The sequence below is a fragment of the Lissotriton helveticus genome, chromosome 4_1, assembly GCF_964261635.1.
Source record: "Lissotriton helveticus chromosome 4_1, aLisHel1.1, whole genome shotgun sequence".
Taxonomy (NCBI): domain Eukaryota; kingdom Metazoa; phylum Chordata; class Amphibia; order Caudata; family Salamandridae; genus Lissotriton; species Lissotriton helveticus.
Window position 1 is genome coordinate 463,923,196 of NC_136063.1, and position 21,736 is coordinate 463,944,931.

The 21,736-nt window shown below is 49.2% G+C and overlaps 1 protein-coding gene across 2 annotated transcripts in view; it reads right to left on the reverse strand.

Moving 5' to 3' along the window:
• SLC26A7 (solute carrier family 26 member 7) overlaps positions 1–21,736 on the reverse strand; it is a 699,592-nt gene that overhangs the window by 80,484 nt on the left and 597,372 nt on the right. For both annotated transcript variants that reach the window (XM_078687052.1, XM_078687051.1), the window contains exons 11-12: positions 21,556–21,662; positions 20,302–20,368 (exon numbers count right to left, since the gene is read on the reverse strand). In XM_078687052.1, coding sequence (XP_078543178.1) covers positions 20,302–20,368; positions 21,556–21,662 — 174 coding nt within the window. The remainder of the gene's footprint in view (positions 1–20,301; positions 20,369–21,555; positions 21,663–21,736) is intronic.

A 21,736-nucleotide genomic window follows, 5' to 3' on the forward strand; every position in this document is an offset into this window, starting at 1 on the left:
TCCTTCAAAAACCCATGTACACAAGCAGCCTACCACCTCCCCCGTAGAAGCTGGATCAAAGTCACTGAAGACCAGCTCAACCCACTCCACCACTGACTACGCCAGACACTAAAACACGCAGCTTCCACCACTGGATCACGAACTGCGCCGACACACTCGTCCACCTCAAGAAAGACACAGGACGACACATCAAGAAAGCAAGCTGGTTCACCCCCAAACTACAAGAATCCACACGCTCCTGCCGACGACTCAAAAAGACATGGAGGAACAACAAAATCTCAGAAACATGCACAGCCACCACAGCACATCACCTACTCATCAAATCCACAAAGAAGAAATCCCTCCAAGATAGACTTCTCACTAACACTCATAACACCAAGGAACTCTTCTCCATCATCAAGGAATTTGCCAAATCCTGCAGAGAAACAACAGACGGCCCACCCTCACATGGCCTCTGCAACAGACTCAGCACATTTCACCTCAATATTAAGATGATCTACGACAACTTTCAATAACCAAGCCCTCTGCACCTCTCCAGCTCTTGCCCCTAGCGACACCACCCAACAGACCTTTCTCACTTGGACCCCACTCATGACCATGAAGAGCATCTACTTTGGAGCGCCCTCAGACCCCTACCCACCACACAACTTCCACAGAGCCATCACGGTCATCGCACCCGAACTACGCTGGACGATCAACTGCTCCCTCACAACTGTCACATTCCCTGATGATTGGAAACACACCAAAGTCAACCCCCTCCTGAAGAATCCCTCCACAGGCTCGGCAGACCTCAAAAACTTCATGCCCATCTCCCTGCTTCCATTCGCAGCCAAGGTCATCAAAAAGGCTGTCAACACCTAACTAGCAAACTTAATTGAAGCTAACAACGTCCTGCCCTAACCCCCAAATATACAGATTCCACAGCAACCACAGCACTGAGAGCGCCCTATTCGCCACCACCGATGACATCCACTCCCTCTCGACCAGGGTCAAACAGCAGCCCTCACCCTCCTGATCTCTCAGCTGCCTTCAACACTGTCTACCACTGTACACTAGCCACCAAACTCCACAACACCGGCATCCACGGAAAGGCCCTCGACTGGATATGCTAGTTTCTCACCGGCAGAACTCAGAGAATCAGACTCCCGCCCTACCTTTCCGAACTAACAGAGACCAACTGTTGAGTGTCCCCAGGATCCTCTCTCAGCCCCACCCTCTTAAACATCTACTTGCACCCCCTCGCAACCATCATTAGAAACATCGGGCTCAACATCGACTCCTATGCCAACTACACCAACAAACACACCTGACCTGGTCAGACCCGGTCGCTCCTCCCGCCGCGTGGCCCACCCCGAGTGTGCCCGGCCTCCTCCTGCTGCCTAGAGAGTTTTGTCCCTGCTGGTTTGGCCACCTGACCCTGCCTGCCCTCTGTGCCTGCTTCGTGTTTTGGTAACTTGTATCGCCGTCCTTCCCGCATTGTATTTTATATTGGTTCCGTCGTCCTCTGTGCCTGCCTCGTTTACTGTACTTGTATTTTGTTTCCTTCATCGTTTTTTTGCATTGTACTTTATTTGTCCCGTTGTCACTGCTTGTTCCCTGCCCCACCCCACTCCCTGCCGCTGCTCCCCCGCGGCCCCACCCACGCTCCCTCCAGCATCACCGCACCGCTCCCCCCCCACTCGCCACCCCGCTCTCGCCTCCCAGCTGCTCCTCCCTCGCCCCGCCCCCCCAACTCTCCATTTATGGCAGAGTGCATGCGTACGCGCAGCGGGCGCGCCGATTGTGTGCCGAAGGCGTGCCAAAGGTAAGCCCGTCTGCGCCCGTCCACGCCCGGACCGCGCCCAGCGCCAGGAACCCTGGCCCCCGCAGCTGCCAGCCCACCCGCCGGACTTACAACGCCACCACCCTCAACGCACTCAACACCGGCCGGATCCCCGGCTGCCACCGAGCCACCCCAGGACGCACCCACGGACCCTTCACCTGCCAATCCTGCAAGTTCTCCTGCACCCGGACCTGCACCGCACCCGCCAAGCCGAGCACCAGCAGCAACCACCTGAAGTGCATCCTGCTCAACACCCGCTCCGTCCACAGACACACCGTCGAACTCTGGAACTTCCTCGACTCCACATCTCCAGACGTCGCCTTCCTCACGGAAACATGGATGAACGCCTCCTCAGCGCCGGCCATCGCCATCCCGGACGGATGCAAGATCACCCGGAGGGACCGCGTCAACCAGACCAGAGGAGGCATCGCCATCGTCCACAAGAACACCATCCGCATCACGACCAACTCTGACGACACCCTCACAGCCGCCGAACACCTGCACTTCAGATACACACCGACCCCAAGACCACCCTCAGAGGCACCCTCATCTACAGACCCCCGGGACCACGCACACAATTCAGCGAAGACATCGCCGACTTCATCAGCCCGCACGCCCTCCCCTCCGCTGACTACATCCTCCTAGGGGACCTCAACTTCCACCTAGAGAACAACAACGACTGCAACACCACCACCCTGCTGGACAACCTCGCCAACCTCGGAATCAAGCAACTGGTGACCACACCCACCCACTACGCCGGCCACACGCTTGACCCCGTCTTCTCCTCCAGCAAGGACATCTCCTTCAGCCACACCACCGGACTCCACTGGACAGACCACAGCTGCGTCCACTTCAGCTTCAGTAGGACCACCACTCACCACCACCCGCAACAGGTTCCCCGCAGAAGCTGGAACAAGATCACCACCGACCAACTCACCACATCCCTGAGCCAGAACCCTCCCGCCAGCTCAACGAACCCCAACCAAGCCGCCGACAACCTCACAAGATGGATCACCAACTGCGCAGACGACCTCGCTCCACTGAAGACCCCCCCCCGTCAGGCGCGGCAGCAAGAAAGCATCCTGGTTCACCAACGAACTCAAGAGCTCCAAGAAGAACTGCTGGGCCCTCAAGAAAGTCTGGCGCAGAGACCCGACTACAGACAACATGACCACCCTCAAGCACGCCACCCGAAAACACCACCAGCTGATCCACACCACACCACCAAGAAAACCGCATTCAAGGAACGATTGGACAACAACGCCCACAACAGCAAGGAACTCTTCAACATCATCAAAGAGCTCTCGAACCGCAGTGCCGGAAACAACGACATCACTCCCTCGCAAGACCTCTGCAACTCGCTCGCCTCGTTCTTCCACAGCAAGATCGCAGACATACACAACAGTTTCAGCACACAGCCGACACACCCTACGACCGTACCAACGCCCCCCACCACCACCCTCCGCGCCTGGACCCCGGTCAACATCGAAGACACCATCCGCACGATGAACTCCATCCACTCCAGATTACCAGCCGACCCCTGCCCTCACCACGTCTTCAACAAGGCCAACTCCGTCATCGCACCCCATCTCCGGGACATCATCAACACCTCCTTCGACACCGCCACCTTCCCAGAGAGCTGGAAGCACGCCGAACTCAGCGCCCTACTGAAGAAACCATCAGCGGACCCCACCGACCTAAAAAACCACCGCCCCATCTCGCTCCTTCCTTTTCCTGCCAAAGTCATCAAGAAGACCGTCAACAGACAGCTGGCCGCCTTCCTCGAGACGAATGGATCCCTCGACCACTCACAGTCCGGCTTCCGGGCCAACCACAGCACCAAGACCGCCCTCATCGCAGCCACCGACGACATCCGAGCCCTGCTTGACAACGGGGAAACAGCGGCCCTCATCCTCCTGGACCGCTCCGCAGCGTTCGACACTGTATGCCACCGCACCCTAGTGCAGTGCCTGAACAACATCGGAATCCAGGAGAAGGCACTGGAGTGGATCATCTCATTCCTCGCCAGAAGAACACAGAGAGTTCGCCTCCCCGTTCAGATCCGAGGCCACCAAAGTCATCAGCGGCGTACCACAAGGTTCATCACTCAGCCCCACGCTGTTCAACATCTACATGAGCCCCCTCGCGGCCATCGCACGCCAACACAACCTCAACATCCTCTCCTACGCCGACGACACCCAGCTGATCCTCTCCCTCACCAACGACCCCGCAACCGCCAGAACCAACCTACACGAAGGGATGAAAGATGTAGCCGAGTGGATGATGAACAGCCGCCTGAAACTGAACTCAGATAAGACGGAAGTCCTCATCCTGGGATCATCACCCTCCGCCTGGGACGACTCCTGGTGGCCCCCTGCCCTGGGCAGCGCACCCAAACCAACGGACCACGCACGCAACCTGGGCTTCATCCTGGACTCCTCCCTCTCGATGACCAGACATGTCAATGCCGTCTCCTCGTCATGCTTCAACATCCTACGCAAGATCTTCCGGTGGATCCACACCAGAACCAGGAAGACGGTCACCCAGGCCCTCGTCACCAGCCGTCTGGACTACGGCAACTCCCTCTACACCGGAACCACAGCCAAACTCCAGAAAAGACTCCAGCGCATTCAGAACCCCTCAGCATGACTCATCATGGACATCCCCCGACACAGCCACATCGCCGGACACCTGAGCGACCTGCACTGGCTCCCCGTCAACAGGAGAATCACGTTCCAACTCCTCACCCACGCACACAAAGCTCTCCACAACCAAGGCCCCAGATACCTCAACGACCGCCTGACCTTCTACATTCCCACCCGCCAGCTACGATCGACCAGCCATGCCCTCGCCGCCGTTCCCCACATCCAAAGAGCCACAACAGGAGGAAGATCCTTCTCCTACCTGGCTGCCAAGACGTGGAACTCCCTCCCCATCCACCTCTGCCTGACCCAAGACCACCTCTCCTTCAGGAAGCAACTCAAGACCTGGCTGTTTGAGCAGTAGAGGACCCCCTCCCCCAAGGGCCTTGAGACCCTCCGGGTGAGTAGCGCGCTATACAAATGCTTGATTGATTGATTGATTGACACAACATCACCAGACACAACTTCCAAGAAGGTATGACAGCTGTCGCCATCTGGATGAAGAAGAGCTGCCGGAAACTCAACTTCGAGAAAACAGAAGTCTTCATCCTAGGCTCCACCCCCTCCACATGGGACGACTCCTGGTGGCCCCCCAACCTAAGAAACCACCCACGCCGATGGACCATGCTCGAAAACTCAGCATCATACTAGATTCATTGCTCACAATGAACGGCCAGATCAACGCGGTATCCTTGGCCTGCTTGAGCACCCTCCGCATACACCAAAAAAACTTTCAGATGGAGCCCATCCGAATCCAGAAAAATGTCATGCACACTCTCATCAGTAGCAGACTGGACTACGGCAATGTTCTCCATGCCGAAATCAACAAGAAAATATTTTGCAAACTCAAAACCGTTCGAAACGTCGCAACCAGACTGATTCTAGACATCCCCCATCTCAGCCACTCCAACCAACATGTCCACGATCTCCACTGGCTCCCTATCGAAAGAAGAATAACCGTCAAACTCCCTACTCAAGCATGCAAGGCCCTCCACAACATCGGAGCAACATACCTGAACAACGTCTCTCCTTCCACGCATCCAAAAGACACCTCTGATCAGCTGACCTCTCTCAGGCTACCGTTCCACACATCCGAAAGACCAGAAAGGGAGGAAAGTCCTTCTCTTACATCGCAGCCAAAACCTGGAACGACCTTCCCCTCTTCCCTCCGACAAGCCCCCACACTGCTTCAGTTCAGGAAGGACCTCAAGACCTGGGTCTTTGGATGACCTCAGCACTCAATGGAGACCTTGAGACCCTTGTGGGTGAGTACTTGTGCTTTTCCATGGCATTACTCTGCCCTTTGTGGACATTCCATGGGTGTTGCATGGGTGTTCCCAAGCAACTCCAATAGATTTTGATGCATTACCAGATTTACAAAACCATGTGAACCTGGAAATGCCACAGAGGGGAAATATGTTGATTTCTCCTTTTTTATTTCCTCTTTCTCTATAGCACACATAGAAAGAGGAAAAAGCCTCTCAGGGTTGTTTTTGTGCAGGAGGGTTCCCCTTCCTGCACTAAAACAATCTGGCCTAAAACACAGGCACCCTTGCACCCTTGTGAAAGGGTGCCTGCATTGGCAGTAAGCTGTCAATACGATGCCAGGGCTAGGGAAAAGGACACTAATCTGCCATACTGGATAATCATGGCACATTCGTGCCCTTTCCCTGTGACATAGCACAGCACAGTAGGGAGAGTTGCTGCACTGCCCTGTGCACTAAAGTCATAAATATGTCACTGATTGTGTGCAAGCTTCACTGCAGCGCTGTCCCTTTTAAACGATTGACTTCCATTCATCAGGAACAAAAAGGTGCACAAGAGTAGGCAGGGCATTTGCATTATATGCTTATAGTGCTGCACAGGAAACCCGCTAATGTCACTTGTTTTGCATTACAAATTTAGAAAAGGCTTGTAGTTGATTTTCATTGGTGTGCAAGGATCAAACAGCCGCCAATATTACACAGAGACTGGACTCCTATTGTGTACTTTGAAAATGTGGGTTGTACTGGGAAAGTTTTTAAAGTGGCAGTGATCAGGTTAACTCCTCCATGGCCTGTCCCAAGGATGGTTATACATGGATCAGCTACTCCACCATATAGAAAAATCCTAGCTACAGAAACGCAGACCAAAAGACATCCTAGGCTTGGGCAGAGAGGAATCTCCTTCATGGAGAGCTATGATGCCTTGTGGTGCAAGACAAAGATCCCTGGAAGCCACAAAGTCAATCCACCTGCTTTTCACAAAGGTCCTCACCATTGGGACATTGAACATGAGGACCATGTACGAGACAGGCAGACAACCCAAGTGCAAGCTGAGATTAAATAAAATCAACTTTGCCCTGGTTCACATCAGTGAAACCAGATGGCCATAGTCTGGATAGAAAAGACTGTCTCCAGGAGTAAGATGCTGTATTCTGGATGCAAGGAAGGGAATGCCCTACATACTCAGGGAGTAGCACTGATGCTAACGCCAGCTGCCAACAGAGCTCTGATTGGATGGGAAGCCCACAGCCATAGAATCATCACAGCAATTATCTGCACAAAGAACATTTTTTCCAGTGATCTACACTTACAAATGACAGTAAAGAAGAGAAAAAGAAAAGCTTTACAACAGACACAAGTCCATCCTGGGGAATTGCCTTGATACAGAAATTACCATACTGATGGGAATCTCAAAGCTAAGATTGGAGAAGGCAACACTGGGTATGAAGACGTCATGGGCAACCATGTCATTAGCAACTTGAGAATGGTGAAAAGCTTGCAGATCTCTGTGCCCTGACCAGTCTGGTGATAGGCGTAGTGTATTCCCACACAAAAGAAAACACAAGGCAATGTTGGTGTCACAAGACCAGTCAACCGAGAATCAGATTGACCATATCTGCATTGCCAAGAAGTTCCGAAGATCCCTTCAGAATGTGAGAGTGATGAGAGGAGCGGATGTGGCATCAGACCATCACCTTGTGGTGGCCAGGCTAAAGCTAAGGTTGAAGAAAGCACGAATGGGATCAACAAACCAATGTCAGTAATATAACAGCACCCTCCTTATAAATGCACAGAAACGGAGTGGATACTCAGTCACCCTTAGCAATAAGTTTCAAGTCCTGAGAGAACTAGAGGATGACAGGGGCCCGGTAAAAGGCCAGAGGAAGAAGATCAAAAAAACAGTGACATCAACCTGCCTGGAGGTACTGGGTCCCAAGAAACACCAACATAAAGAATGGATTTCCACTGAAATTCTCTGCAAAATCCAATTAAAAAAGGAAAGGAAAGCTTCAATTAACACCAGCTCAACAAGAGCAGAAAAAGTGAAAGCTCAAGCATATTACACCAAAACCAACAAGGAAGCAAAGAGAAGATTAAGAGCAGACAAGCGATAATTCATCGATGGTCTTGCCACAGACACCCAGGATTTGATTTGATTGGGGTTTTATATAGCGCTCTATCGCTCCGATGAGCATCTTGGCGCTAGATGTGATTTGTGTGGATCAAAGGAGGGGTAAGAGATATAATAACCCCTAGAGATGTTTCAGAATTAAACCAGGGCTTTACAGGTGGTGGCTGTTTGGTTGTAGATCCGGGTTTTGATGGCTTTCCTGAATCTTCTTTCGCATGAGATTTCCCGGATTTGAGGAGGGAGTTTGTTCCATGCTCTTGGTCCTTTGACCGTCAGAGACATTCCCCCTCTAGTGGACAGCCGGAACTTTGGAATGATCATTAGGTTGGCTGTGGCAGATCTTAGGTGACGTCCGGGGTGGTAGCGGTTGAATTTGTTGTGAAGATAGGTTGGACCTGTTTTGTGGAATGCCCTGAAAGAAATTATCAGTAGTTTGAATAGTATTCTCTTTTGAATGGGAAGCCAGTGGAGTATATCTAGTGCTGCTGATGCCGAGGACTTTTTCGATGTTTTTAGCACTAATCTTGCTGCAGTGTTTTGTACCATTTGCAGCTTATGTAGTAAGGCTTTGTTGGCCCCTACATATAGACCATTACAATAGTCTAACCTGGATGTAATTAATGCAACCGCTACTGTTTTCTTGGCTGATAAGGGAAGGAAATCAAAGAATTTTCGAAGGCTCTTGATGACATTAAAGCATGAACCAGCCACTTCAATGGTCTGTTGCTTGAAAGATAATGCTTCATCAAATTTGATGCCTAGATTATGGGCACTTTTTATAGTTCTTGGCGGGGCTTCGGCATTGGGTGGCCAGCAGGTTTGGGGGGAGAACAAGTTGTTTTTCCCGAAGGGTAGAATTTCGGTCTTTGCGGTGTTACATCTCAGGTGATTTGTGTTCATCCACTTAAAGGTGGCCTCTAGACAGTCCCTAAGGGAGCGTTCGGCAATTGCCGCGTCCTCATCTAGAATTAAAACTAGTTGAGTGTCGTCGGCGTATGCTATTGAGCTGATAGCAAAGGAAGAGATGAGTTTCATTAATGGGACCATATACAAGTTGAACAATACAGGGCTCAAACTAGAGCCCTGAGGTACCCCAGATTGAACTTCTCTTGCCTCAGAGTGATATGGCCCTAAGATGATGGTTTGTTTTCTTTGTCTGAGAAAATTGGTGAACCATTTCAACACGGTGCCCCCTATGCCTGCGCTACTCAGGCGATGAAGTAGAATATCGTGGGACACCGTGTCGAACGCTGCGGATAAATCAAGTAGGATCAGGACAGCTCTTTTGCCCTGATCCAATGCAGTCCTAATTGTTTCCGTTGAGAAGATGAGGGCAGATTCAATGGAATGGTGGGAACGGAAGCCCGCTTGGTTAGGGTGAAGAAGGTTATTGTTTTCCAGGTATGCGGTGAGCTGTTTGTTTACGCATGTTTCTGTAAGTTTACATAGTGCTGGGAGAAGTGATATGGGTCGAAGGTTTGATAATGTTGTGGGGTCTTGGATAGATTTTTTTTGGAGAGGTTTAACTACTGCGACTTTCCAACATAAGGGAATGTCTCCTGTTCGCAGGGAAGAGTTCAGAATAGAGTTGATAAATGGGTTAACCTCGTCTTTTATGGTCTTGAGTAGTAGAGGTGGACAGGGATCAAGAGGGGAGCCTGAGTTCAGTTTTAAAATGGCTTGAGAAGACTCAGTTAGGTTGATCATGGTAAAACTGTCCCATGTTGTGGTACCAGATAAATCTTTTGGAGAGATAGGATCCATTATGTTTAGGAAGCAGCAAGCTATGGAAACTTGAAAGAACTCTACAACATAAGAAGGAATCTCTCTGGCAGATACACCAAGCCAGAAAGACCTGTTAAAGACAAAGCTGGGAAGACAATCATGGGCAACGAAGGCCAATAACGAAGATGGGTGGAGCACTTTGAAGAACTGCTGAACCAGCCCGGGCAACAGTCTCCACCAGACATACAGCCAAATGAGAAGGTCTTGCCAATCAACTGCAGCAGACCAACCAAGTAAGAAATATGGCAAGCCATCAGACATCGCAGAAATGGGACGGCAGCAGGACCTGACAATATTCCTGCAGAGGCACTGAAGGCAGACATTGAAATATCAGGTGACATGCTCTACCCCATGTTTAGAAGGATCTGAGAAGAGGAAAACTTGCCGTTAGACTGGAAGGAGGGATATCTGATCAAGATCCCCACGAAAGGTGACCTGAGAAAATGCGTAAACTACAGAGGGATAACTCTTCTATCAACCACAGACAAACTGTTCAACAGAGTCATCCTGAACAGAATGAAGGAACAAGTCCACGCTCAGCTGCGAGACCAGCAAGCTGGCTTCCTCAAAGATAAATCCTGCACAGACCAGATTTCACCATTGTGCATCATTATTGAGCAGTCAATGGAATGGAACTCCCCTCTCTGCATCATCTTCATTGATTATGAGAAGGCATTCAACACCCTGGACAGCAAGACCCTTTGGAAACTCTTCCACCATTACAGTGTGTCAAAATAAATCATAGGAATTATCAGGAACTCGTATGAGGAAATTACCTGCAAGATAATTCATGGAGGACCAGCGTCTGCCAGGGTTGTTTGATCTCACCTTTTTTCTTCTTAATGGCCATTGACTGGATCATGAAGACATCCACAACAAGGTGAAAGAATGGGGTCCTGTGAACCCCCTCTCCCCTTCTGTGTTTGAGTTGAGCAGTCTCGGCTGCGGGTCCTTCATACTTACCGTCTCTGACCTACAGGGGCGTTTTTCTCCAGGCTCTCACAAGAAATCTGTTCACGGTTACACCATTGTATAGTCAGTACTTTCTACACCTACTACCATGACGGAAATACAAGGCCTGGCTTTTGATGAAGCCACTGTGCAGTCTATTCTAACAACACCCAGTATTATTAACATAATACAGAGTGGCCCGATAACATAAGGCGACGACTGGGCTAAATTTTGATTCTAAAAAGATCACACTCATGCACACAGATACATGGTGCAAAAATGACAGAGCACTTATGTGGGAACTGTGCTCCCACTGGCGTTATTGTGACCAATACACCCAGAATATTCCTCAAAGACAAGACTTTCATGAAAGACTGGTCTCGCATTGCCTGGCGAGGGATTGGCTTATTTTAATAATTAGCACGACCAAACGCATCGCTGACACAATTCTCATTGGGATCCAGAATCTTGAGGCACAGATCAAATCTGTTATCTCGGTGACCCTCTATAAAAAACAGTCTGTAGAAACAAACAAGACCAACAAAGATTTCAAGGACTCAATCCTCACGACGAAAATCACCAATTTAAAAAATGATCTGATGCTTCTCATTTGAAAAAGTGTACCCATACACTAGGGGCAACTATTCTCCACTAGAATTCAATACCAAGGGAAGAAGATATGGCTTGAACTATTCATCTTCAGGTAGTGATGATTGGTCGAGCGACTCCGACCCAGCTACAAACACCGCACCACAACATAGAGGCTGTGGGCACAATAACAGAACCAATTGGAGGAGTGGTCCACTGGGTCCCCAACAAGTACAATCGTGGCCTCCTACTCCTTGGGGTTATCCTAACCCGCCATTCCAGCCGCCTCTTCTACCATACGAGCCTCTTTCCCAATTCTTTAGTAACCAGCCTTTTTTAGGGCCTGGCCGAGGACGCTTGAGAGGCAGAAGAAGAAACCAACAAGCACAAGTACACTGGAGCCCACCACTCTCCCCGAGGAACACACAGAGCAAGAAGAAACCACCACCACAATGAGGCACCAGCGGCGAAATGATCTAGTAGTCAACTTGAGTGACCGGGTGCTTACCCCTGAAGAACAAACCGTGCTCAATAGAGTAATCAAATTCGTTCCCACTTTTGAAGGGGACTCCTTCCAAATACAACGGGAATTAGCACAATTCCTCCGGAAAATCCATTTGCACTTCTTCTTCAAGGACAGACCCAGCGAAACCACTGAACGCCGGTTTGAGAAACCACTCAACGTTTAATCCACCAGCACACCTGGTCCCCGCCCAAGTTTTGACTTTTGAGAAAGCGGTAATGGCAGAAGTGTCCGCCCTATGTGAATCCAAAAAACATCATTTCCGGGGCCCAAAAAAGAACAAAAGGCTTAGCAAACATTGGCTGATGATGAATTCATCACTATAAAACCGGCGGACAATGGAGGTGCCATCGTGATTATGGGTACATTATCATATCGCAGAGAATGTCTGCGCCAGCTAGAAGACAGGCGCTTCTATCGACCACTTAAAATGGACCCAACCAACAGACTCATGCAGGAGATTGCCAATCTCACTGAAAAGGTGAAAGACAAAGGCTGGATTACACCTTAAGAAGCAGGCTATCTTACCACATCACACCCAGTGACGCCTTTTTTTTATATCTTGCCGAAAATGCATGAGGTACAAAGGCCCCCTCCTGGGCGACCTATCGTTTCCGGCATTGGATCTCTTCTTGAACCCCTCTGTACCTTTGTCGACCATTTCCTCGGTCCGATTATGCGTGAGATGCCCACGTATCTTCAGGATACAAAAGGTATCCTTAGACTGCTATCGGAGACTCTGTTCAATGTCACCAGAGACTACTTGGTCTCGTTCGACGTTGAGTCACTCTATACTTGCATCCCCCAAGATGAGACATTGGCTGCAGTGTCCTCACTACTTGACAACAGAGACTTTGACACCATCTCACCGGTGCACTTCATCATGGAGTTCGCTCGGATAGCCATGAAGGAGAACTTTTTCCAGTTTGAGAACACTCTATATTTGCAGACGTCGGGCACTTCAATGGGCAGCATTTTTTTGCCCAGTTTAGCTAACCTGTATGTCCATTTATCTGAACAGGAGGATATATTGACAGACAACAATCCACACAGAAATCACATCCTCACATGGAAACTTTATATTGATGACGTGTTTGTCATCTGGAGAGGTGAACCTGAGATTATTTGCGACTTCCATCAATGACTTAACACCAGGAATGAGTTCCTCAAATTCACTTCTGAGTTCAGCAAGACTAGCTTGCCCCTTGTAGATATACGGATCTTTCCCACCGAAGAAGGCTCAGGTACTGAGCTCTACTGCAAACCGATTGCACAGAACTCTCTTTTATCATACAATAGTTACCACCCCAAGTTGCTCCGTGACAATTTGCCATATGGGCAATTCCTCCGCATCAGAAGGAATTGCTCTACCAGTGAGAAGTATAATGAACATGCTAAAACACTGTCATCCAAGCTCAAATAGAGGCATTACCCCACAGGACTCTTGACCGCACTCTGATGAGGGCATCTAACAACAAAAGGGAAGGCCTGATGGAGCTACTAGTTCAGAAATAAGAGTTGTCAAGGATAACGTGCGTCAACACATTCAGCACCCTCTCTAACGGAATACAGAGAAGTGTGCAAAGAAATTGGATGATTCTCAATAAGGCAATTAAGTTATCCCAGAACCTCTCTTTGCTTTCAGAAGGAGCACCAATTTGAGGAACAGCTTAGTCCACACAAGACCGCGGACTAAGAACCCCATACTCAAGACACTTTGTGGGGTCTACCAGCAGTCAAGGGACATTTCCAGTGTGGCACATGCGCAGCATGTCCTCAGACTGAACATACGATCTCAGTAAATAAAGGTACAGATAGACCTTGGTCTCTGGTTCGCCATACTAACTGCAATAGAGAGAAGCTTATCCACTTGATCACATGCCCATGTTCACTTCACTATGTGGGCATGATAACCCGCAAAGTGAAACTAAGGATCTTGGAAGACAAAAGCACCATTCGGTGCAAGAACAAGCCACCAAACTTACCAACCATTTCCTTGATCTTAATCATACAGAGGACGAACAAAGCTGGACAATTCCGGAACAGCCTTTCATTGCTGCCCATGTCACAGATATAACAAAGTTTCTATTCATTAAAGAGCAGAAATGGGACTACAAATTACGCAGTGACATAATGGGTTTGAATGACAATATACCCTGGACCGCACTATAATCTGCCCGGCCTGCAAACATTAAGCCCTAAATGACTGGCTACAGCTGGTAATTCTCCTGATGGCACTCTAAATCTGACTTTGTTTACAAAAATGAAACGTTACCCAACATAGTCAATAAATTGTTGTATGATTGATTGTGGCAACAGCGTGTAGACAATCGATTGTACATAATGGTATAGCTCCAACAAGCTTAACTAGCTCATGTTATTGGTGAACTCCAGGCTTTATGTGCACCCTGCATGGTGACTCGGCAGCACTACACATATGACGCCAGTGTTAGTACCTTATCAAAATAGGTCTTTGCCAGCTGATGTGCCACACTTACTACTTTCCATTGTGTGCATCCTAATAATAATAAGTGGCACGTTCCCAACATGTTTGTTTTGTTTGTTTTTTGGACACTATACGTTACCTTTCCAATAACGACATAGAGACATTTGGCCGTAGAACTACACTTCCCTTGAGCAACTGCCGCAATGGCCATCTCTGCCTGTGCGAAGCTTATTTATCTGCTGCTAGCATGGCCGTGGGTTACCTCCGATTGCAGCTCTTTGACCACCCGGGGTACCAACGGACAGGTAAGCCATATGCCAGTCAAGACGTTACTGTCTTTTTAGTAAGCTTGTCACAGTATGCAACATGTTCCAGGCCCAACGCAAACACTCCACCTTGTCCACCTCACCCCGGGGAGACCTAGGAGCCAGAAATAAGGTGATCTGGAGTGGCCAAGGAGCAGTGAGATCAGTTTTAACAGCAACGTGGGGTTGGAAGGGAGTGGGGTGTAGCCAGAAGTGAAGGAAGCTGGCTTGGGCATAGAGCACATATAGACGAAAGTCAGGAGCACCCATAACCGTACGGACAGGGGAAGCGTGAGAATACTGTATGCAATCCTAGTTTGCCGGCCAGCCCATACTAGCGCGATTATATGTGAATTCAGTTTACTTAAAAAGTGCGAGGTGAGTGGAAGCGGGATGTTTAAAAAGAGATATCAAAATTTTGGGAGCACGACCATTTTAGCTATTGCAATGCGCCCCACCAGCGACAGAGGTAGTTTATGCCAAACCAGTAGTTTAGAATCCAACCAATCCATAGAGCGTCCAAAATTAGAACGTCAAAGTTCGTCAGTGTCACGGTTAAGCCAGATACGAGGTATCTGGTGGGGTCAGATGCCCAGACAAAAGGGTAGTCTGGGGTGAAGGGTGTAGTAGCGTCAGTGAGGGGAAAAAGAATAGACTTACTCCAGATAACCTGGATACCGGAGAGGCTGCCAAATCGCACAACCTCCCTCATCATAGGGCCGAGATTTTCTTGCGGATTGCGGATGTAAGTGTAACGTCTTCCTCATACATGGATACAACCAGGGCCCGGGCAGCAAAGCCAAAGCCACGCTGAGTGTAGTGTTGACAGAGCCGCGCAGCGAGAGGCTCCATAGCGATGGCAAAAAGCAAGAGGGAAAGAGGGCACCCCTGCCTAGTGCCCCTCGAGATGGAAAAAGGCTCTGTGACGTGAGCATTAATGGGAAAGCTGGCCGTAGGTAGGGTGTAGAGAAGCTGAATCTTACGGACTAAAGCCCAGCCGAGGGAGGAGGTAGAAGAGGAAAGGCCAATCAAGGGTGTTGAAAGCTTTAGTGGCATCCAATAGTGCCGCAACAGCTGGAAGAGACAGGTTTATCTGGTGAAGCAAAGAGAAAATGGTCCAGAGGTTATGTAACGAGGCTTGGATGAATCCAGACTGATCCAGACGCGAAATCCGCGACAATAGAGGGAGAAGACGAGTGGCCAATAGTTGAGCATAGATTTTGTTGTCAATATGATTGAGGGACAAAGGGCGGTAGGAGTCACATAGCTCAGGGGATTTGTCAGGCTTTAGGAGAAGGATGAACATGGCTTCCCGAAGGGTAGGGTGGTGACACCCGCATTCCAGGGAATCATTGTACATGGCAGCTAGGTGAAGGCCGAGGTAAGGCCATCAGAGTCCCTGGGAAAACCTGAGATAACAGTGGATATCTCCAACTGGATGAACAGTTGTTCCAGATACTCCCGGTGCGCTTTGCCCAACCACAGGAGTGCAAGAGTGTCGAAGTATTGGTCAAATAGCTTGCAGGAGGGTACCACACCTGCGGAGTAAAGTTGGGCTTTAAAAGCGGAGAAGTGGGAGATAATATCCAAAGGAGTAGTAATTCAGTGGACCAAGTTTGTAGAGCAGTGACATAGGAGGAAGCGTGCAGGTTCCAGAGTAGGTTGGCAAGGGTCATTACCTTAAAGCCCTCCCAAAGAGTTGAGGGGGACTCAATCGAGCCAACATTCAGCTCGAAATAATTAACAATAGCAGTGCGGATTTCCCCCTGGGAGGCTACATCACGGAGGGCGTTCGGAGGCAGCCTCCAAGCAAACATGGGGCGTGAGGAGAGGGGAAGCTGTACGCGTATCTGCACGGGAGCGTGGTCGGAGAGGGTGTGAGGCATGTGGTCAGCGGATGCGACCCAAGACGCGGCATCACGGATGGCGAGCCAAAGGTCCAGACGGGACCATAACCCCCGCAAACCAGACATGCAAGTACCTTCGCGCCGATCCGGATTGGTGTGTCTCCACATGTCAAGCAAGAAGTGGTCAGAGATTATCGCATTGAGAAGGGTGGTGGATTGGGGGTGCTGCGCACGCAGACCAGAGCGGTCCAGTATCTGCGAAGGAGCAATATTGAAGTCACCTCCCAAAAGAAGAGAGCAGGGACCCAAAGAAATGATAAGTTGCCAAAAATTAATAAAAAATGCGAGGGTGACAATAGTAGAACCGTAAATCGAGAATTAGGGGTTGTGTAAAGAGTGACCCTTTTAAAATGACATAGCAGCCCTCGGGATCAATAAAAGGTTGGGTGGTGTGCCAAGGAAGCCCCCTGCGTAGCAGAATGGAAATGCCCCAAGAATAATTAGAATAGAACGATGAGTGGGTCTCATCCCTGTGCCAGGATTGTAACCTGGAGGAGGTAGCAGAGAGAAGGTGGGTTTCCTGGAGGAAACAGATGTCGACCTGGTGGCTATGAGGTGTGCATGCATAAGTCGTGCTTTTCAGTGGTCATTCAGATCTCTGATTTTCCAAGTCCAGACTCTAGTGTCAGCCATTGGAGGTGAGATCGGGATAAAAAATGAGGCGTGTCAGGTGTGCCAGAATGTTAAAAATAGCTAGTGCTGAGATATATGAAATGCAGGTGAGCGCCTTGTGTGACCAATAATAAAGAACAAAACAAAACAATATGAAACACAGGCCTCCAAGAGGAGGCACCATCCCATGCCATAACCCCCCCAAACCCCACCCACTCCATCCCCCCAATTAGGTTGAGCTACCCTTTCCACCCCCCGGGCCCACCCCAACTGGGAAGGGAACAGTCATGAGCAAAGAAGGGAATCCTCCAAAAGAGGCATGGCTCTGCTAGGTATACACCACAACCCTGCCTCAAGGACAGGGAAGCCAAGCCTCGTATGATGGCAGTTATAGGGAGCAAGAACTGTAGAAGATCATCCCCGCCTCAAGGGTGCAACATAGAAATACAAATAAGAAACAAGCATCAATTGTGGCGCTGAGGACAATGAGGCAAAGTGAAAATAGAGTGGACAGGAAGCGATCCACCACAGGCTAACAGATACCCGATAACATTGTAATATATGAGTCATGTATAGCGTAAACAGAAGAAGCACTTATAACAGTGGGCGGCCAGACAGTGAAATCAGAGAACAACAAGGCAAGCAACCAAAAGATCAAAGTCATGACCAAAAGGTCTGATATCAGTCATTGTCGCTCAAACCACCTTCATCGACTGGCCGGGAGCTAGGTGGGGAGGAGCGGTGCTGTTTATCAAGTTTCTTGGTGAAGGCAAGGGCATACTTAGGTTCAGCAGAGTAGGAGACGTTGTGCTTTTGGAGCAGCCGTTTTGCTGGGAGGAACTCACGCCTGGCAGCCTGCACTGCTAGCATGTAATCAGGGTAAAAGGCAAGGGAGTTGCCTTGGTGACGGATCGCGCCCTTCTCCCTGGCGGCATGGAGGACTGCATCCCGGTCCCGAAAGTTTAACAGTTTGGCAACTTTTGGATGTGCGGGCAAGCCAGGAGCGGGCCGCGAGCTCAAGGAGTGGTGGGCCCGTTCCACAATGAAGACAGGGGATAGCACATCGCCAAATTGGTCAACCAGGAGCTGCTCAACAAAGTCCTCCATTTTGGAAATGTTGGACGATTCCGGCATGCCCGTAATACGGAGGTTACTCCGCCGGGAGCACGCCTCCAAATCCTCATTTTTGTTCCTGATGATTTCCAGCACTTTGTCCATTTGGAGAAGCTTTTGGCAAACACCTGTCGCAGCGTCCTCAGAAATCGGAAACTTTCGCCTCCACCCGGGCAAACTGCGAGTCATGTGTGTCCACCCGAGTCATTACTGTGTCCAGGCAAGCAGACAGTTGATCAATTTGGGCAGCGATGCCAGAAACAGTGGCCTTTACATCCAACATGATGGCTTTGAGGTTGTCCTCTCGGGTCGGGCCAGTGTCAGTCTGTGTAGCAAGGTCACCAGTATCTGCGTTAGTCTAGGCTGGTCAAAGGCCAGCTTTGGCTGTTTGGGGTCTGCTTTCCCCATTCTCAGGCCGCCACAGGCACCCAAAGGCTTCAACAGCACCCCAAGTAGGCAGGCGTGGTGGGACGGCCCGAGGGGAGGTGAGGGGCCTAAAGGCGACGCGGCGACCGCAAGCTGCGCAGTGAATGATGCAGGGGGTAAGTGCCCCAGACAGAAGGTGGAACAGTGAAGGAGCAGGTCTGTAGTGCTTGCCTGCAAAAGTAGGAGGCAGCACCGACCCTACCACCGGGAACAGTCACAGCATGAGCCAGATAGTGAGGCAGTGGGTAAATGCTGGCAGGGCTTCCAGATGTGTAGTGGACCCAAAAGTGTGAAGTGTGCTAAAGTCCGAGCTCAAGTCGGGTGCTGAGGCCGTGAGCAATCACTAGCAGGGCCTCCCAATTAGCGGCGGTCCCATAGAGTTTGAAGGGTGTGGTATAGGAAGGAGCACACAGGCAGCTCAGACCCAATGCTGTGCAAAGGTTGAGCGGGTTAAGCAGGACTGATAGAGCGCCAGAAGGCGCACAGCAGCGTGAGAGACAGCCCGGGCCCCGCGGTACGGCCACACGCCCCTAACACCACCACAAGCCACCCCAACCACAGAGCCCCCTTACTGGATCAGGAGACAGCTCGACCTCAGGGAACAGCAACGGGCAGCCACAGAGCCAGCGAGGCCTCGCTGGTAGTCGCTGGTAGTTCCCAACACCACAGTATCCCGAGACGATCTCAGGCAGGCCCGGCAGCCGCGCGCGGGCCAGAGGAGCTCAGCAGAGATTGGTGTGGCAACGGAGTTGGGTGCCAGCTGAAGGATCGTTTGTTACCCCGGGAGGCAGGGAATCACGGGTGTTAAGGTATGAGACACAGCATCTATGAAATCTGCAGGATGATGATAGATTTTAGGCTTGCCGGCAGAGCCCACTTAGAGTGCGGCCATCTTGCAGCCGGCTAAACCACGCACCAAGAAAAAAAACAGCAATTCCTTCACAATCTTAAACTAACAAAAAGACTATCTATACATGTTTATATTCAAACCCTCAATATGATTTTTTTCCGAAAAAGCCACCAACCTTAGCTGTGAGACCAAGACCAACAAAGCAGCAGCACAATCATCAGAACAGGGATGATTACATCACGATAATCACAGCACTATATTGTATTGAAGTACTCATCTGTATTTACTGTGCTAGAGAAGTCAGCTCACTACACTGGGGCTGTTTACAAGGTTTTGCTTTTGGTGTCTACTCCTCGAGAAACAACTTGATCCACAAGAACATACACCTTCTTGCACCAAGCAATGCCCCTAAAATCTGGAATTCTTTACCAGTACGCATCAGGACCAACCTCTCCTTCTCATGCTTCAAGAGTCAGTTAAAGGTTCTCCTCCTCAGTCGACATCTCAACTAGTGGATCATCATTCGCCCAAGGAGACAGCATCTCCACCCTCTGCTCTCCCTGGACCACCCCTCGCCCGCTCTTTCTCCTCTGCTATGCGCAACCACTGTTTGGACTTGATCTGACTTTCTAGATTTGATTAGGCCTGTTATCTTGATGTAGACATATATTGATGTAAAGCGCTCTGATACCCTCAGTTCTTGCCAGCGCTATATAAAATCCTTAAATAATAAACCTCCACAAACTGTGGTGCACCTGAAATTAAAAACACTACCTTTACATAAGTTATTCTCCCTCTAAATATATACACCCTACATGTTATACGTAAAACTAGAATAATGTAAGAGTATTTATTTGAATCCGTATAAATTAGTCAAGTATTAACTCAGAGTTCAAAATATATATCAAAAGCTATAAAATACAAAAATGTCTTACACAGGTTGTGTTTTCCATCACGTTGCAGTTGTCCTTATCAAAGGTTTCCAGCTGAAGTACTTTGGCTCTGCAAGGCAGAAAATGGCAGCAGCAATCCATCAGTATTAAGAGACAGTGCGCATAGAAAATGAAAATCAATAATGTATTTTCTGTTGGTGAGTTTTATGGTGCCAAAGGTCAGCAATCAGCTGTCTCTGCAATATGTGCACCCATATCTGCACTTGGCACAAATCTAATGCGGGCAAACGTTCACTGTTTGTGTCGGGATAGTCTACACTTGTGACAAGGCAAAGGGCATGCGAATAGATAGGCAGGCAGAAGGCAGAGACAGGAAGATAAACCGGAAGACACGCATAGGAAGAGAAAGACAGGAAGGAAAGCAGGAAGACAGGCAAAGGAAGACAGGTACAGGAAGGCAGAGACAGAAATGCAGACAAGAAGGCAGACACAAGAATGCAGGCAGGAAGGCAGAGACAGGAAGACAGACAGTAATCAGTTTAATGCTTCTTTAAGGAGTTGTGAGTTCAGGTGTTTTCTAAGAAAGATCAGAAGTCAAAGCACTCTTTACACATAGAGACGTTTTAAGGCATGGTCAAAGTAACAATTGCCCAGGCTCCCCACCTGACAAACTTTCTTTCTATTTGACCTCTGCATCTTCTTTTTCTCCCTCTGCCTGCCTCTACCCGTGACGCAGTCTCTCTATACAACGTCATAATAAGGATATTGGGGGTCCCAGTCAAGACATATGTTAGCTGTTGTGTGATCCTGTTAAAGTTTAACATATCATTTAATTTTGTTTGGCATCACATAGGGCATGAATTATCAGGAAATGGATAGTAAAACATACATTTGTCCCCTACAGGGAGGCCCCAAAATATGTCGTGCCCAATGCCCCCAAAGCCCTTACGATGGAATTGTGTACACAAGTGATACCAGGCTATGAATGGATAAAACGCTTCGATTAAATAAAATCATTTTGCTCCTTTCCGTATTTCATGGATTTTCAACATAAGCAGACCGTTTTGTTAATATTGTCCTGCATCAAAATATCTTTCTTTGTGATGGTAAAACAGAGCAAACAGTATTATACTAAAATACACATTTAACCAATATAGCTTATACACTGCAATTAATTCCTATTCGAGTTTAAGCATTATCACTGCAGAAGGAGTTTTCCGTTTCATGTTTGGACTATTTTCCAAACATGCTCCGATGATGTGGTTTTGGCATCAAGTGACAGGGTCTGTTCCTCACCTGGCTAGGCGTGCAACTGCGACCGCTATGTTAAAAAGAACTCCGAAAAGTAGTCCTATATTTGCAGCAAAGCATATTGTAACCACGTAGGTGCAAATCCAAATGACCTGTAGGAAACAAAATACACACAAAGATGATGTTTCAGCTCACAGAATCAAAATGCTGCATTTTGAAATGTGTA